The sequence below is a fragment of the Argopecten irradians genome, chromosome 2 (assembly GCF_041381155.1).
Source record: "Argopecten irradians isolate NY chromosome 2, Ai_NY, whole genome shotgun sequence".
Classification (NCBI taxonomy): Eukaryota; Metazoa; Mollusca; class Bivalvia; order Pectinida; family Pectinidae; genus Argopecten; species Argopecten irradians.
The window spans coordinates 12,667,437-12,680,165 of NC_091135.1; the positions used below are offsets into that span (position 1 = coordinate 12,667,437).

Sequence of the window (12,729 nt, forward strand, 5' to 3'; positions counted from 1 at the left end):
GCTAGCTGTAACATCAGTGACTTTAGTTCTTATATCATCAATTCCAGTAGTAACATTCAAGACTACAGTATCTTTGTCAATGACTGCTAGCTGTAACATCAGTGACTTTAGTTCTTATATCATCAATTCCAGTAGTAACATTCAAGACTACAGTATCTTTGTCAATACTGCTAGCTGTAACATCAGTGACTTTAGTTCTTATATCATCAATTCCAGTAGTAACATTCAAGACTACAGTATCTTTGTCAATGACTGCTAGCTGTAACATCAGTGACTTTAGTTCTTATATCATCAATTCCAGTAGTAACATTCAAGACTACAGTATCTTTGTCAATGACTGCTAGCTGTAACATCAGTGACTTTAGTTCTTATATCATCAATTCCAGCAGTAACATTCATGACTATGGTATCAACGTCAAAGACTGCAAGCAGTAACATTACTGACTTAAGTTCTTATATCATCAATTCCAGCAGTAACATTCAGGACTATAGCATCAACATCAATGGTGCTAGCAGTAACATCAGTGATATCTGTATGACAATATCTGCTATTCATTATAGCATTATATCTAGTATCTATATACATCAATATCTGTAGTATAAATATCACTGATATTTTAAGGATGTGAATTGATATCATTGAGGGGAAAAAAATTTCAACAATTCTGTGTGTGAGGAATAATTGTGGACTATCTACATGTGCTTATATTTCTATCTAAGTGGTTTGGAAATTGTGTTTTTGAATTAGTGACTAATTTTAGCTTTGAACTTCTATTTCTTATTGTTTATTCAGCCCTGGGTAAAAATCTCTCACTTGTGTGCAGTGTTACTTGTGGATTTATTGTTTTTTTGTGTTTGTAAAAAAATAACGATTATATTACATTAAGTTTTTTTTCCTGCCAATTAAATTGCTATTTTTCAGAAACTAGTTTATAAAAAAGAAACATTCCTGAACGTAAAATTATACTACTACATTAGCTTTAAATTTGATACTTTTTTTTATACGTATCAATATATCAGCAATGAAATGATATTTTATGAAATCAGGCCAAATAGACTTTTTTTACAAGTGACTTTAGGTTATAGAAAGTTGAGGGTGAGTATGAAGCACAGCTGTATCTGGTTATCTGGGTGTTAGTGCCTGTAGTGTGTTGGTTGTATGGTGATTATTAATTAAGGAGGAAGGGTTTTATAAACATATTTCTATATGTCTGACCTAGGTGTATGATAATACCGATGATTCTTATCTCCTTAGGATCACCTTATTGTATTTAATGCAAGGCCCATGATTTTGTGTGTTCTTATCATCAAAAGAAATATTAATTAAAAGGTTCAAAAGAAATATTAATTAAAAGGTTGCCATCTTTGAAAGGAACATACTATCAAATCAAACAAGCTTATTAATATTGAAGACATTAGAATGTAAAACTTTAACAACCAAACGTCATTTAAATATAATTCACAGAAAAGAATGGCATATCAAAAACATACTTGCCAATCTCCCTATTTTGGAAGGAGACTCCTGATTTTGAGCCCCCATTTTAGGCCATTTTATCAAGTCCGAATTCTTTAATATTCAAAATTTCAAAAATCTGTCTTTACTATCAGAAAGAACAGGTCAAAATATGAAGAAATCAATCTTTAATTTCTTCATAGGGGGTTACTAAGTAGACTCTCTGGAGTTAAAAGTTTGCAAACATATTTAGTGATGTTTAATGTAATGTTCGTTGACAAATTGATAAAGTTTTCCTAACAAATATTTAGATATAGAGTAGTGAAAATCAAAAATCAAAATCATCTGTTGACATACTCTTTGAACACAAGACTTACATTATGGATGTCATGTAAAAATGCCAGAGAAATGTGAAAGAGTAAAAATTAACACATTATGCAAGTGTTGTTGTAGGAGAAAATTTATGATTGTACATATACATGAAGATAAACGATGATGTCACTTTATACCATTGGTTTATTAATTAAGTTTAATTAATTACTATTTCACAAACATTATATAACCTGTTTATCAATATTTGTACTTTCAGACAGCCACGCTGATTGGATTATTAAAAACAGCTCGTCTTCTCCGATTGGTTAGAGTAGTTAGAAAATTGGACAGATATTCTGAATACGGTGCAGCTGTTCTGTTGTTGCTAATGGCAACTTTTGCACTGATAGCCCATTGGCTGGCCTGTATATGGTACGCTATAGGTAACGTTGAGAGACCTCATCTTCCTCCGCCAAAGATCGGTTGGCTGGACCAGCTAGCGGAACAAACTCACCAGCAATATGTAAACGGTACAGGTGGACCCACGATTAAATCAAAATATGTGACGGCCCTCTATTTCACCTTCAGCAGTCTGACCTCCGTGGGCTTTGGTAACGTGTCCCCAAACACCAACTCAGAGAAGATATTCTCCATACTCATTATGCTGATTGGATGTAAGTATTGCCTCTCTAACTGTTGAAATGGTAAAAGGAGGTAATCTGATAACTTATAAATATCGTTTTGATGAAGGGAGATAACTTTGATTCATGGAATATCTGATTATCATAATTCTCAATGTGTATACTCTTTTGCAGAATACCTGATTTTTATTAGGTTATTTTAAGGAGGTTAACTGCAAGGAATAATATTATCAGGGGAGATAACTTTAATTTAGTGTAAGGGGAGATAACTTTTGTAAAGGGAAATAATTTGTGTAATTTTGGTTTGGTAAAATGGATCTAACTCTAAGGAGGAAAACAATTGATAAGAACACCAGTATGCAGCAAAGTATGTTTGAGTTAAAATGTAAGCAACAATATCTGAATTATCTATCTATTAATTATTATTTAAAATTTCATGTTAGACTTCACCATGATAATTTGACCTGATCTGAGAATTTTTATCTTACAGCGTTGATGTACGCCAGTATCTTTGGTAATGTATCAGCAATTATTCAAAGATTATATAGTGGCACAGCTCGATACCATACCCAGATGTTACGAATAAAAGAATTCATTCGATTCCATCAAATCCCGAACCCACTACGACAGAGACTAGAGGAATACTTCCAGCATGCGTGGTCATATACAAACGGCATTGACATGAATATGGTGGGTTTATCAACTTTATAATACTGCTAAAAATTGGTGAGATTCTAGGTTATTTTTAAAACTATCAAAAGATGATTTCTTATATTGTATTGAGCATTTTTCAGTCGTTATATATAATGTGTACTCTGTACATGATTGTGTACATAATATGTGTCTATAAACGTCTGTAGAAACTGCTACAGGATGAGTGATGAAGAAAAAAAAAAAAATGTTATTATTTTTAAATTTTAATTAATATTTTTAACACAAATTTTTTTTCTGCAGGTCCTGAAAAGTTTTCCAGAATGTTTGCAAGCTGATATATGTCTGCATTTGAATAAAACGCTCATCAACAACTGCCAGGCTTTTAAAGGTATGTATGGTTTAGTAATGCAAGCATTACCTTGCACTCATTGTCCAGAATAACAGTTAGCAAATCAACTCTTTAAGATTGACACTCTGAAATCACCCCTGAAACTCCCATAATGAACCCTTCCACGCTTAGATTAAGGAAAGTTTAAATTTATCCAAAGGAATATCAGTAAAATACATTTTGTTGTTAGTTACAATTTTCAATGTTTCAAGGAAAATCTAATTTTTTTCAGTGTATCTTTTTTCATGTTTTAGATTTGTTTTGTTTTTGGTTTTATTGGAAAGAAAGATTGTTCTTTTGTTTTAATTGTCAAATAGAAATAAAGTTGTCTAATAAACTAAAAGTGATTGGCTGAAAAGCCAAAAGTAATAAAAAGAATTTGATTTAATTTGAACCACCGTTTCCTTTCCATTTTTCCCCCCTTATCTGTCCATCACCCACTGTCTTATATAATATATAAAACCTCATCATATAATTCATTTCTAGGTGGGTATATTTATCATTTCATACAGTTATTGTTTTAAATGATCTTGAAAATGTGCTCAAATTAATATGCAGTATTTATTATTTGTTTTTCAATTATTTATTTTATAATTTTTATCAAAAATAAACATATGGAAATATTTATCTTATCATCTTCCTATAATATGAAAGGTCTATTTAAATCTATTTTTATAATAGACATGTAGATAAGCTTTGGAAACAAAAAAACAAAAAAAAACCCATATGTATTTCATTGACTACATGATCTTTTTGTGTGTGTCACAGCAACAAAGCAATAGACTTTTCAATTTGAGATATATATAGTTATAGAAACATTCTAGAAATTACTTTTGACTTTCAAAGTGCTGTTTTCTCCGGAGTCAGGTAACTGTATAACTTGGGACATGCATGCTGGAAGACATCGTAACATTACCCTAAACTTCTCAAGCATGACTTAAATATAGCTCTCCAGCTACAGCCACTCATAGTAATAAGGACTGAAGGGAAGGGAAACTAATTAGTGGGAGGTAACTGCTATTGTTTTTTGCTTCTTATATAATGTTCTACAACTAAGGTAGTGTAAGAATGAATCAATGATGAGGTAACTTGTTGCTTTTTTTATATTTGAAGCAATTTAATGTAATGGGGTAACTGCGATTGTCATTTAGTTTCTATAGTTTAAACATGTTCTATCTAAGGGCAGGTGACTGTTGTCATTCAGTTTCTTTTGTTTTAGTTGGTTGTATCTAATGGGAGGTAACAGCTGTGATGTTAAATTTTCAGTAATTAGAACAGGTTATGTAAGAGGGGAGAAGGGTAACCAATTTGATGTTAAATTTTCGGTAGTCACAACAAGTTTATAAACACGTAAGGGGAGGTTACTAATGTGATGTAGTTTCTGAAATTGCAACATATTCTTGTATTTAAAGGGGAGGTAAAAGTTATTATGTTCAGTTTCTAACAGGTTATGTATAAGGGGAGGTAACTGGTGTGGTTGTACGCTTGAAGCTAGATTTAAGATGCCTGATACCTTTCCAACATCACCCCAGGATAGGCATGTTAATGACAGCGACTACACATGATTGTGACTGACTGTAGTCAGGACCTGATCACCTACACATCAGGACTAGACAACACACTCACAAGATAACGAGAGAAGACAATCCCTGTACCTCCCTTTTATAATGTTTACACTGAAGAAAATAACTTGACTACACATGTAGATAGAAAATATTTAGATAACTCACAGATGTTTCACTATTAGTCGAGTCTTGACACCAGATAGACATACCTCTCAACAAATTTCACTAGAGGAGGTTAATATTGTGGCTCACCCATTTGTACAGCCAGCTGCACGGAACTGAAAACTTAAAATAAGAATTTAAGTAGTTAGATTATTTGAAATAGTGTGACATGTTGGATCGTCATGGTAGTGAGAGCATTGGATATAGACTTAACCTTTGTAGTCACAAATCCTCACTAAATAAAGGGTATACTTTAGCCTTCAGCCCGGATAATTTAAGAAGGTTTGTGTGATCCATAGGAAGTTTGTATAGGTATACTGCAGAACTACATAGATCCTCTAGTGTATTGTAGGATACTGAAGATTGCATGCTTAGCTGAGGCTGAATGGCTCCAAAATCATATAGATTCAGTTTGATGACAGCCGAATGGCTTTGAAACCAAATAGGTTCAGTTTGATAACAGTCGAATGGCTTTGAAACCATATAGATCTAATTTAGAAGCTACTGAATGGCTTCAAAACCATATAGATCTCATTCAATGTCCACTAAATGACTCCAAAACCATATTGATCTAATTCAATGTCCACCAAATTGCTCAAAAACTGTATAGATCTAATTCAATGTCCACTGAATGGCTCCAAAACCATATAGATTCAATTTAATGGCTACTGAATGGCTCCAGTTGCTGCTTTAACAACAGCTAAGCTCAGGCTTGTGACACGTTTTACATTTTATCAGGAGATTATGGTCATTGAAGAATGTGCCAAGTTTTGTTTATGATATGTCCATAAACGTCACAAAGTGACTGTTGAGTTTAAACATTCCCCCATGTCATCCTTGGACCTTTAAACACCAGATGGTAGACAGACAGTACCAGGACCGTTCGGCAATTGTAGCATAGAATAGAAATTCAGGAATTTTTACACATTATTCTGAAAAGGTTAATCAATTGATGAACTCCTGTATTCTATTTGATTGGAATTCTGTGCGTGTGTTTATTCCCGAATAAGAGAGTGTTGCTTAGCTTGATTTTACCAGGGTTTTCAAGTGGTTGTTTTGAATGAAGTGGTCCCAAAGTATTTGTTTGCAGCTTAAGGAGTTCAGTAGGAATTATATCTTCAGAAGTTCCAATTGTTTACTGTAAAAGTACGTAATGATAAATTGCACATGAAATTGAGCACAAGCTATTCAAGTAAATTACATCTGAAGGGAGATAATGATATAACTGTTATATAAAGTTTATGTTTTGATTGTATTGTGTGTTCTTCCTGATTTCTGATAAACCCTGCTAACATATTTGTTATAGGAGCCAGTCCGGGTTGTCTGAGAGCGTTCTCTATGAAGTTTAAGACCACACATGTCCCACCCGGGGACACTCTACAACACCGTGGGGACGTCCTAACAGGGCTGTACTTCATCTCACGTGGTTCTATAGAAATACTGAAGGAAGACATCGTTGTGGCAATTCTGGGTATGTGAGTTTTCTTATCAAATCATTTACGTGACCATGCAAATGATAGAGCTTCTCTAAATCTTCTACATCCTTCAGGGTTGAAATGTGATATTGATGGCTTTGCATGGTCTTTTAATCCTTTTAGTATCATTTTAACTTTGAAGTAAAAGGTCATACTGCTATTATCATTGGTCAGATGTCACATGGTCTGTTGTATCTCCCTTAGGTAAAGACGATGTGTTTGGAGAAAATATATGTAAGCATGAAACTATAGGAAAGTCAAGTTGCAATGTACGAGCTCTGACATACTGTGATCTGCACAAGATTCACCGGGAGGATCTCTTGGAAATACTGGATATGTATCCAGAGTTTTCTGAACACTTTACCAGGAACCTGGAGGTGACATTTGACCTTAGAGACGTAAGTGTACAAGTGATGTATTACGGGTAGTTTAAAAGAAGTCACATCTTTTATAGCAAACCTTCAAAAACTAAAATTAATCTCCTTTAGATGTTAAACGAAATTGATATCAAAAGAAAATTTAAGTTTGAATGTGGTTGACTCTTAAGCGGTAGTCCACAGTTCTTATTTATAAAAGTAAAAATTATATTGAATAAAATAACCATAGCATGAAAGGGAGGAAGTGGGTTTGTTATTGTGTTTCAATATGTACTGTCAATTGTAGAAGATAAAAATGAATTCATGAACAGAGTAAATCACTTAAGCACTAGAAATGCCATCAACCAGCATCCACGCTATTTACAGGAGGACCTGGTGATCAAGCGGGCGGACAATGAGAACAATAGCTTTGGTGCTAGACAGATGTTGAGGAAGAGACGGTCAGTCAAGTCTGACCACTCCTCTGGATCAGCCTCCCCAGGTAAGATCAACAGGATGGAAGTTAGCGTCTCCTGGCAGGTCTGCAAAATACTCGAGTCTACCTCACGATGGACGAATACTATTGAACAGAAATTAATGTCTCCTTATGTTAGAAGGGTACCTAGACCATTTTCCCTAGGAACAGATAAAACATGTAGTAATCAACTGGTCAACAAACATGTGTCATTTTGACAAAACTAGTAAAATTTAGACATCCTCTAGATTTACAAATCGCTAGAGTTATACCTGCTGCCTCATTGCATATTTTTAGAAGATTGTTTTATATGTTTTGTTAAACATTAAGTTACGTTCTGCACCACAATCTTCCATAGTTGTATAGATATTCCTTTATAACCACCAATAAAAATCATGAGGTTTTTTCAGATGAAGGAAATAAAGAATACAAGTTCCGCCCATCACGAGCTCGCCGTTTACGACGGCAGGTGAATCAATCTGAAGGCCAGATGATGTCTACGTCGTTTGACTCGAGTGAGGATGAAATCCAGGAAAGTGGAGCAGGAATCCTCGAGTTTTCTCCAAATAAGGCCGGCCAGGATATCACTCCAGCCAACTTTGAGTTCGACTCCAAGGATGACAAAAAGAGGCCAGGCTTCTCTTCAATCGCAGGTAACATATTTATGTGACCTTCACCTTGTTCGTCAATAATCACACTAGTGCCAAGTGATACCAATGAGATATTTTTGTAGTCTTCAATTTACTTGTTAGAAAGACTTTTTTTCGAAAATAATTATTTTTCTGCATTAAAAGGAAATGAAAAGAGAATTTGGTTGCATTTAAAGGGCCGTATACTCCAATTCTTTGTCAAGGTGATTTGATATTTTAAGACCTTCTTGGTCACTTGAAATTGAAAGATAAAGTGCTAAAACGATTCTATATGTAGGCTGTCTTTAGTGGTTAATAAGTTAATTTCCATGACAAATGACTACCAGCGTATTTGGATTAAAGACCAAATGTACAGAAAAAAATAGTATAGGTCTTAGGGTAGTTGACACAAACGGTTTAGATTCTTTTAGGATGTTGCATTTTTGTAATAATGGTTGCAACAACGATGGGACTAATAGATTAAATGGTATGGTATATTTTCCCAAACCGGTGAGATTTGAAGTGCTATGCTATATTTCTCCTAGCAGGTAAGATTTTGAGTAAAATGTATGCTATATTTCTCCTAGTCGGTTAGATTTGGAGTAAAATGTAAGCTGTATTTCTCCTAGCCGGTGCCCTAGCTAACGTCAACAACCTGGTGAATGCTGTGTATTTCTCCTAGCCGGTGCCCTAGCTAACGTCAACAACCTGGTGAATGCTGTGACTGGACGCTACGATCACCAGGGCAAGAAAATGGACCAAGACACAGCACCACTTCTACAGGACCACAGCCATAGTTCTGACACACAGGTACGACAGTGTGTTCTAAAGCAAGGGACATCAGGCCACAAGAAATGATGGAATCTGTGTCCAGCATTAATATTGAGAATAAACATTGGTTTTCAGTCGATGGCTGTTCCAATCTATTCTTCATAATTTATAAAGGATGTAATTGGGCTATGCTGTTGTGCTTATTTTAACTCAATAGGCATTTTTCATAAAGGACCCATTTGATTATTACTACTGTTGTTATTCAATCCGAATGGGCATTTGAGGAGAGAAAATTAATAAGATATTTTATCGTAAATTCAGATTGGCTTCTCGAGCCAAATGTCAACTAACATTAATATTCTCGCCCATTTCTTAGAAGTTAAGAGGACAGATCAATTTAATTGTTCTTTTTGTTGGCGTTCTAGCCCAAAGGGATGTCCAGTTCCAGTATGCCCAAGTCCACCTCGTCCATGACACTCCCTGTGTCCAGTCCATCTACCCAGTCGCAGTTTGAGGAGGCTCAGGGCCAGACAACGTTCATTCCGACTTGCCAAGAGGAGCAAAATGATGGCCATTCTAGTCCCCAGGATGTAGAGAAACGGCTTGATGAATTAGCAAGGTGATTATTACAGAAAACGACGGGATTAACACTGTTGTAACTACTATCAAACAAACTGCTCTAGCTAGCTGCTTTTGTTAATTAAATTTCTTCGTGATGTTATATTCTTTTCAGGGATTATATGATATATTGATGTTATTGATGAAAGATGTCATATTTGACATTCAAGCTACGTTGTATCTGGTACATAAAACTCTTGACACAGTTGCCAATACAATGTTCTTCAGGCAGCTGACACGACTGGAAAGGAAAATGGGTTGTGATATTGCCATGATCTTGAACATCCTACGCTCCCAGACTGTTGAGGCATCGCACACGACACAGATCTCCTCTGACCCGCGAGTGACACCGCCTGATGGTAACCTCCCTCCTCCCCCAGACTACAACCAGATCCAGGAGGACGATGACACCTTTGGATATCAGGACACGGCTGACAAATCAGGGAAGTCACAGGATTCTGCAAAACAATCCAAAATGGTATGTTTGTTTCCATTGTGTGGAAAGGAAAAATCATTTTATCTACTGTTCAATACTTTGTTTACAAACTTGAACTGTATTGAGTATCTGTTGGGATAAGTCGTCTTCCTTTGATTTCTATTGTGATGATATATAAGCGGTCATCAGATGGTGACATTTGTCTTTTTTCTTATCAATATTTTCCTCCTCCAGATGATAAAGGGCGAGTGTGCTTTTGTCATAAGGATCGTTTGTTTCCATCTGTGATTTGAAGTCAAAGTATATAATGCTCTTGATATGCCCGAATGATCTGAAGTGTGAAGGGGCTCGACTTCGCTTTAATATGACCGGTTTCATATGTAAAACAAGACGGTAAAACTTATTCTCAGATTCTTCCTATTTTATTTGTATTTGTCAGGGGTGTCAAAATCTGTATTTGTCAATATTTTGCGAGTAATTTTCATATTCTTCTCGAGATTACAGTAGTATTTTATTATCTAACTATGAAAACATAACCTATGTTCGTTTTCTGTCACGTTGTTTTATAGGCACCTTCCGTTGTTTTACAGGTCAGCGATACCGATGAGAGTGAGGATGGGCCATGGAAACCCAGAACTGATTGTGATATTGTTTCCCCCTTATCAACTATTCCCACTAGTGACAATTCCATTTCTTGTGATCCAACAGACAGTACACATTCATCTTCATTCAGCCAATCACAGACTGTGTCTCCTCTGTCTGAGGCAGTTTCTCCAATCAGCCAATCAGAAGATCCAGCTCAATCTCAATTCAGCCAATCACAATCGTCCACTCTGTCTCCGACGACACGTCGTCGTCTCGGTATACCAGATGGAGTAGACATGAGAAATACTATTGTTTAGTTATGTTGTTGTTATTTTTAGTTTAATATTTATTAAATGGCACTCCAACATCTTTACGATTGTTCTTATCCAGACGTCAGCCAAAATGACTCGAAATGAATACTGAAGTGAGTACTCATCTTGAATTTAGGGATGTTCAAATTTCAAAACTCAAAATGTTTACAGCGTCAATTCTTTAGTGTGAAAATGTCTAAAATCGTCTAAAATTGTCTAGGTACACATAAACGGTATAAGGAGAGATTGTTATGATGTATAATACAATGAAATGGTAGATAAAACAATGCAATTTAGCATTATTATCCTCTGAAAATTAAAGAGAAGTATTCACAGTTGTTAAAGAAATCTCTATTCCAGATTTTATAGCAAATACAATGCAACAGTAGTGGCGAGTGGATGTTTGTTGTCTTCACTTAGATAGTCTGTACGTCCTTGACGGTGTGATATTTGTACAAACAGGTAGCCGGTAGTTGATCAGAGATTGTAATCATATTCCAGTGTTACCCTGTTAGTCTAACGCAGTGTTTTGTACTATAGAGCAAATATCGAAGAATAAAAGTATTCTTTTCAGGTCCTTGGCAAAAATAATGACGATTTTTGTGTTTTAGAATTTTCTATTAAAATATGTATGTTGATGTTTTCCAGTAATTCTGGTTTGTCTTCAATTTGCCGGAGATGTTTGCTCTGGAAACAGATGCTTGCCACAAAATTGGGGGAAATTTGATATTAAAAACCACTTAGCGAACAATTATTGGGTATTTGTAGGAACTTGGTTTGGTTTTCACAGAAAAGTGCTTAGAACAGAAAATGGTTGCGTACTCAAACTTACTTAAGGCCACTATGAGCGAGGGATGCTAGCGATAACGATGACTATTTGGATAAGAATAACTTTGTTGTCATTGCCATCTTGTTATATTGTTGTGTTCAATGATTTACAGTTCAAAGTTCACAGTGTTGTGCTTCACATTAAATTTGGTTATTTGTTATTATATATAGTTGTGAGCCAGACTCTTTCCGCCTCTTGAAAATGCCCTGCTTTCTTCAGCACCTTGATTAAGATATTCCGTGGTTGTTGAAAAATCCGATTTTAATGAAGCAAAAGAAACAATTTCCTAAATGGAATCGAGAACCTTTTGAAATACCTTTTATTCCATTATATACTTTAAATATTAACAGTTTCCATCGACAAATCTCTATGCAGAAAATATGAACGTTTGAAAAAAAACCTAAATTAAAACCCTAAAATCATCCGAAATATGAATAACAGAAACAAGATGACTTGCCTTTAGGTTGTCTTGTGTGTAGGGTCTGGTGATGGCCTGGGTCTAGGTTGTCTCATGTGTAGGGTCTGGTGATGGCCTGGGTCTAGGTTGTCTCATGTGTAGGGTCTGGTGATGACCTGACTCTAGGTTGTCTCGTGTGTAGGGTCTGGTGATGACCTGACTCTAGGTTGTCTCGTGTGTAGGGTCTGGTGATGACCTGACTCTAGGTTGTCTCGTGTGTAGGGTCTGGTGATGACCTGACTCTAGGTTGTCTCGTGTGTAGGGTCTGGTGATGACCTGACTCTAGGTTGTCTCGTGTGTAAAGTTTGGAGATGACCTGACTCTAGGTTGTATTGTTTATAGGCCCTGGTGATGACCTGACTCTAGGTTGTCTCGTGTGTAGGATCTGGTGATGACCTGACTCTAGGTTGTCTCGTGTGTAGGGTCTGGTGATGACCTGACTCTAGGTTGTCTTGTGTGTAGGGTCTGGTGATGACCTGACTCTAGGTTGTCTCGTGTGTAGGGTCTGGTGATGACCGGACTCTAGGTTGTCTCGTGTGTAGGGTCTGGTGATGACCGGACTCTAGGTTGTCTCGTGTGTAGGGTCTGGTGATGACCTGACTCTAGGTTGTC

At 35.9% G+C, this 12,729-nt stretch overlaps 1 protein-coding gene across 5 annotated transcripts in view; it reads left to right on the plus strand.

The window, feature by feature from the left end:
* The window catches only part of LOC138314488 (voltage-gated inwardly rectifying potassium channel KCNH6-like), a 164,346-nt gene extending 152,876 nt beyond the window's left edge, over positions 1-11,470 (plus strand). For 3 of the 5 annotated variants that reach the window (XM_069254845.1, XM_069254847.1, XM_069254848.1), the window contains 12 exons: positions 2,043-2,439; positions 2,897-3,096; positions 3,361-3,448; positions 4,295-4,315; positions 6,482-6,646; positions 6,855-7,048; positions 7,394-7,508; positions 7,892-8,134; positions 8,793-8,920; positions 9,307-9,500; positions 9,728-9,977; positions 10,526-11,470. In XM_069254845.1, the coding sequence (XP_069110946.1) occupies positions 2,043-2,439; positions 2,897-3,096; positions 3,361-3,448; positions 4,295-4,315; positions 6,482-6,646; positions 6,855-7,048; positions 7,394-7,508; positions 7,892-8,134; positions 8,793-8,920; positions 9,307-9,500; positions 9,728-9,977; positions 10,526-10,837 (2,307 nt within the window). In that variant the 3' untranslated portion in view covers positions 10,838-11,470. The remainder of the gene's footprint in view (positions 1-2,042; positions 2,440-2,896; positions 3,097-3,360; positions 3,449-4,294; positions 4,316-6,481; positions 6,647-6,854; positions 7,049-7,393; positions 7,509-7,891; positions 8,135-8,792; positions 8,921-9,306; positions 9,501-9,727; positions 9,978-10,525) is intronic. The other 2 variants (XM_069254846.1, XM_069254850.1) reach the window with 1 other exon arrangement.
* The last annotated feature ends 1,259 nt before the right edge of the window (positions 11,471-12,729 follow it).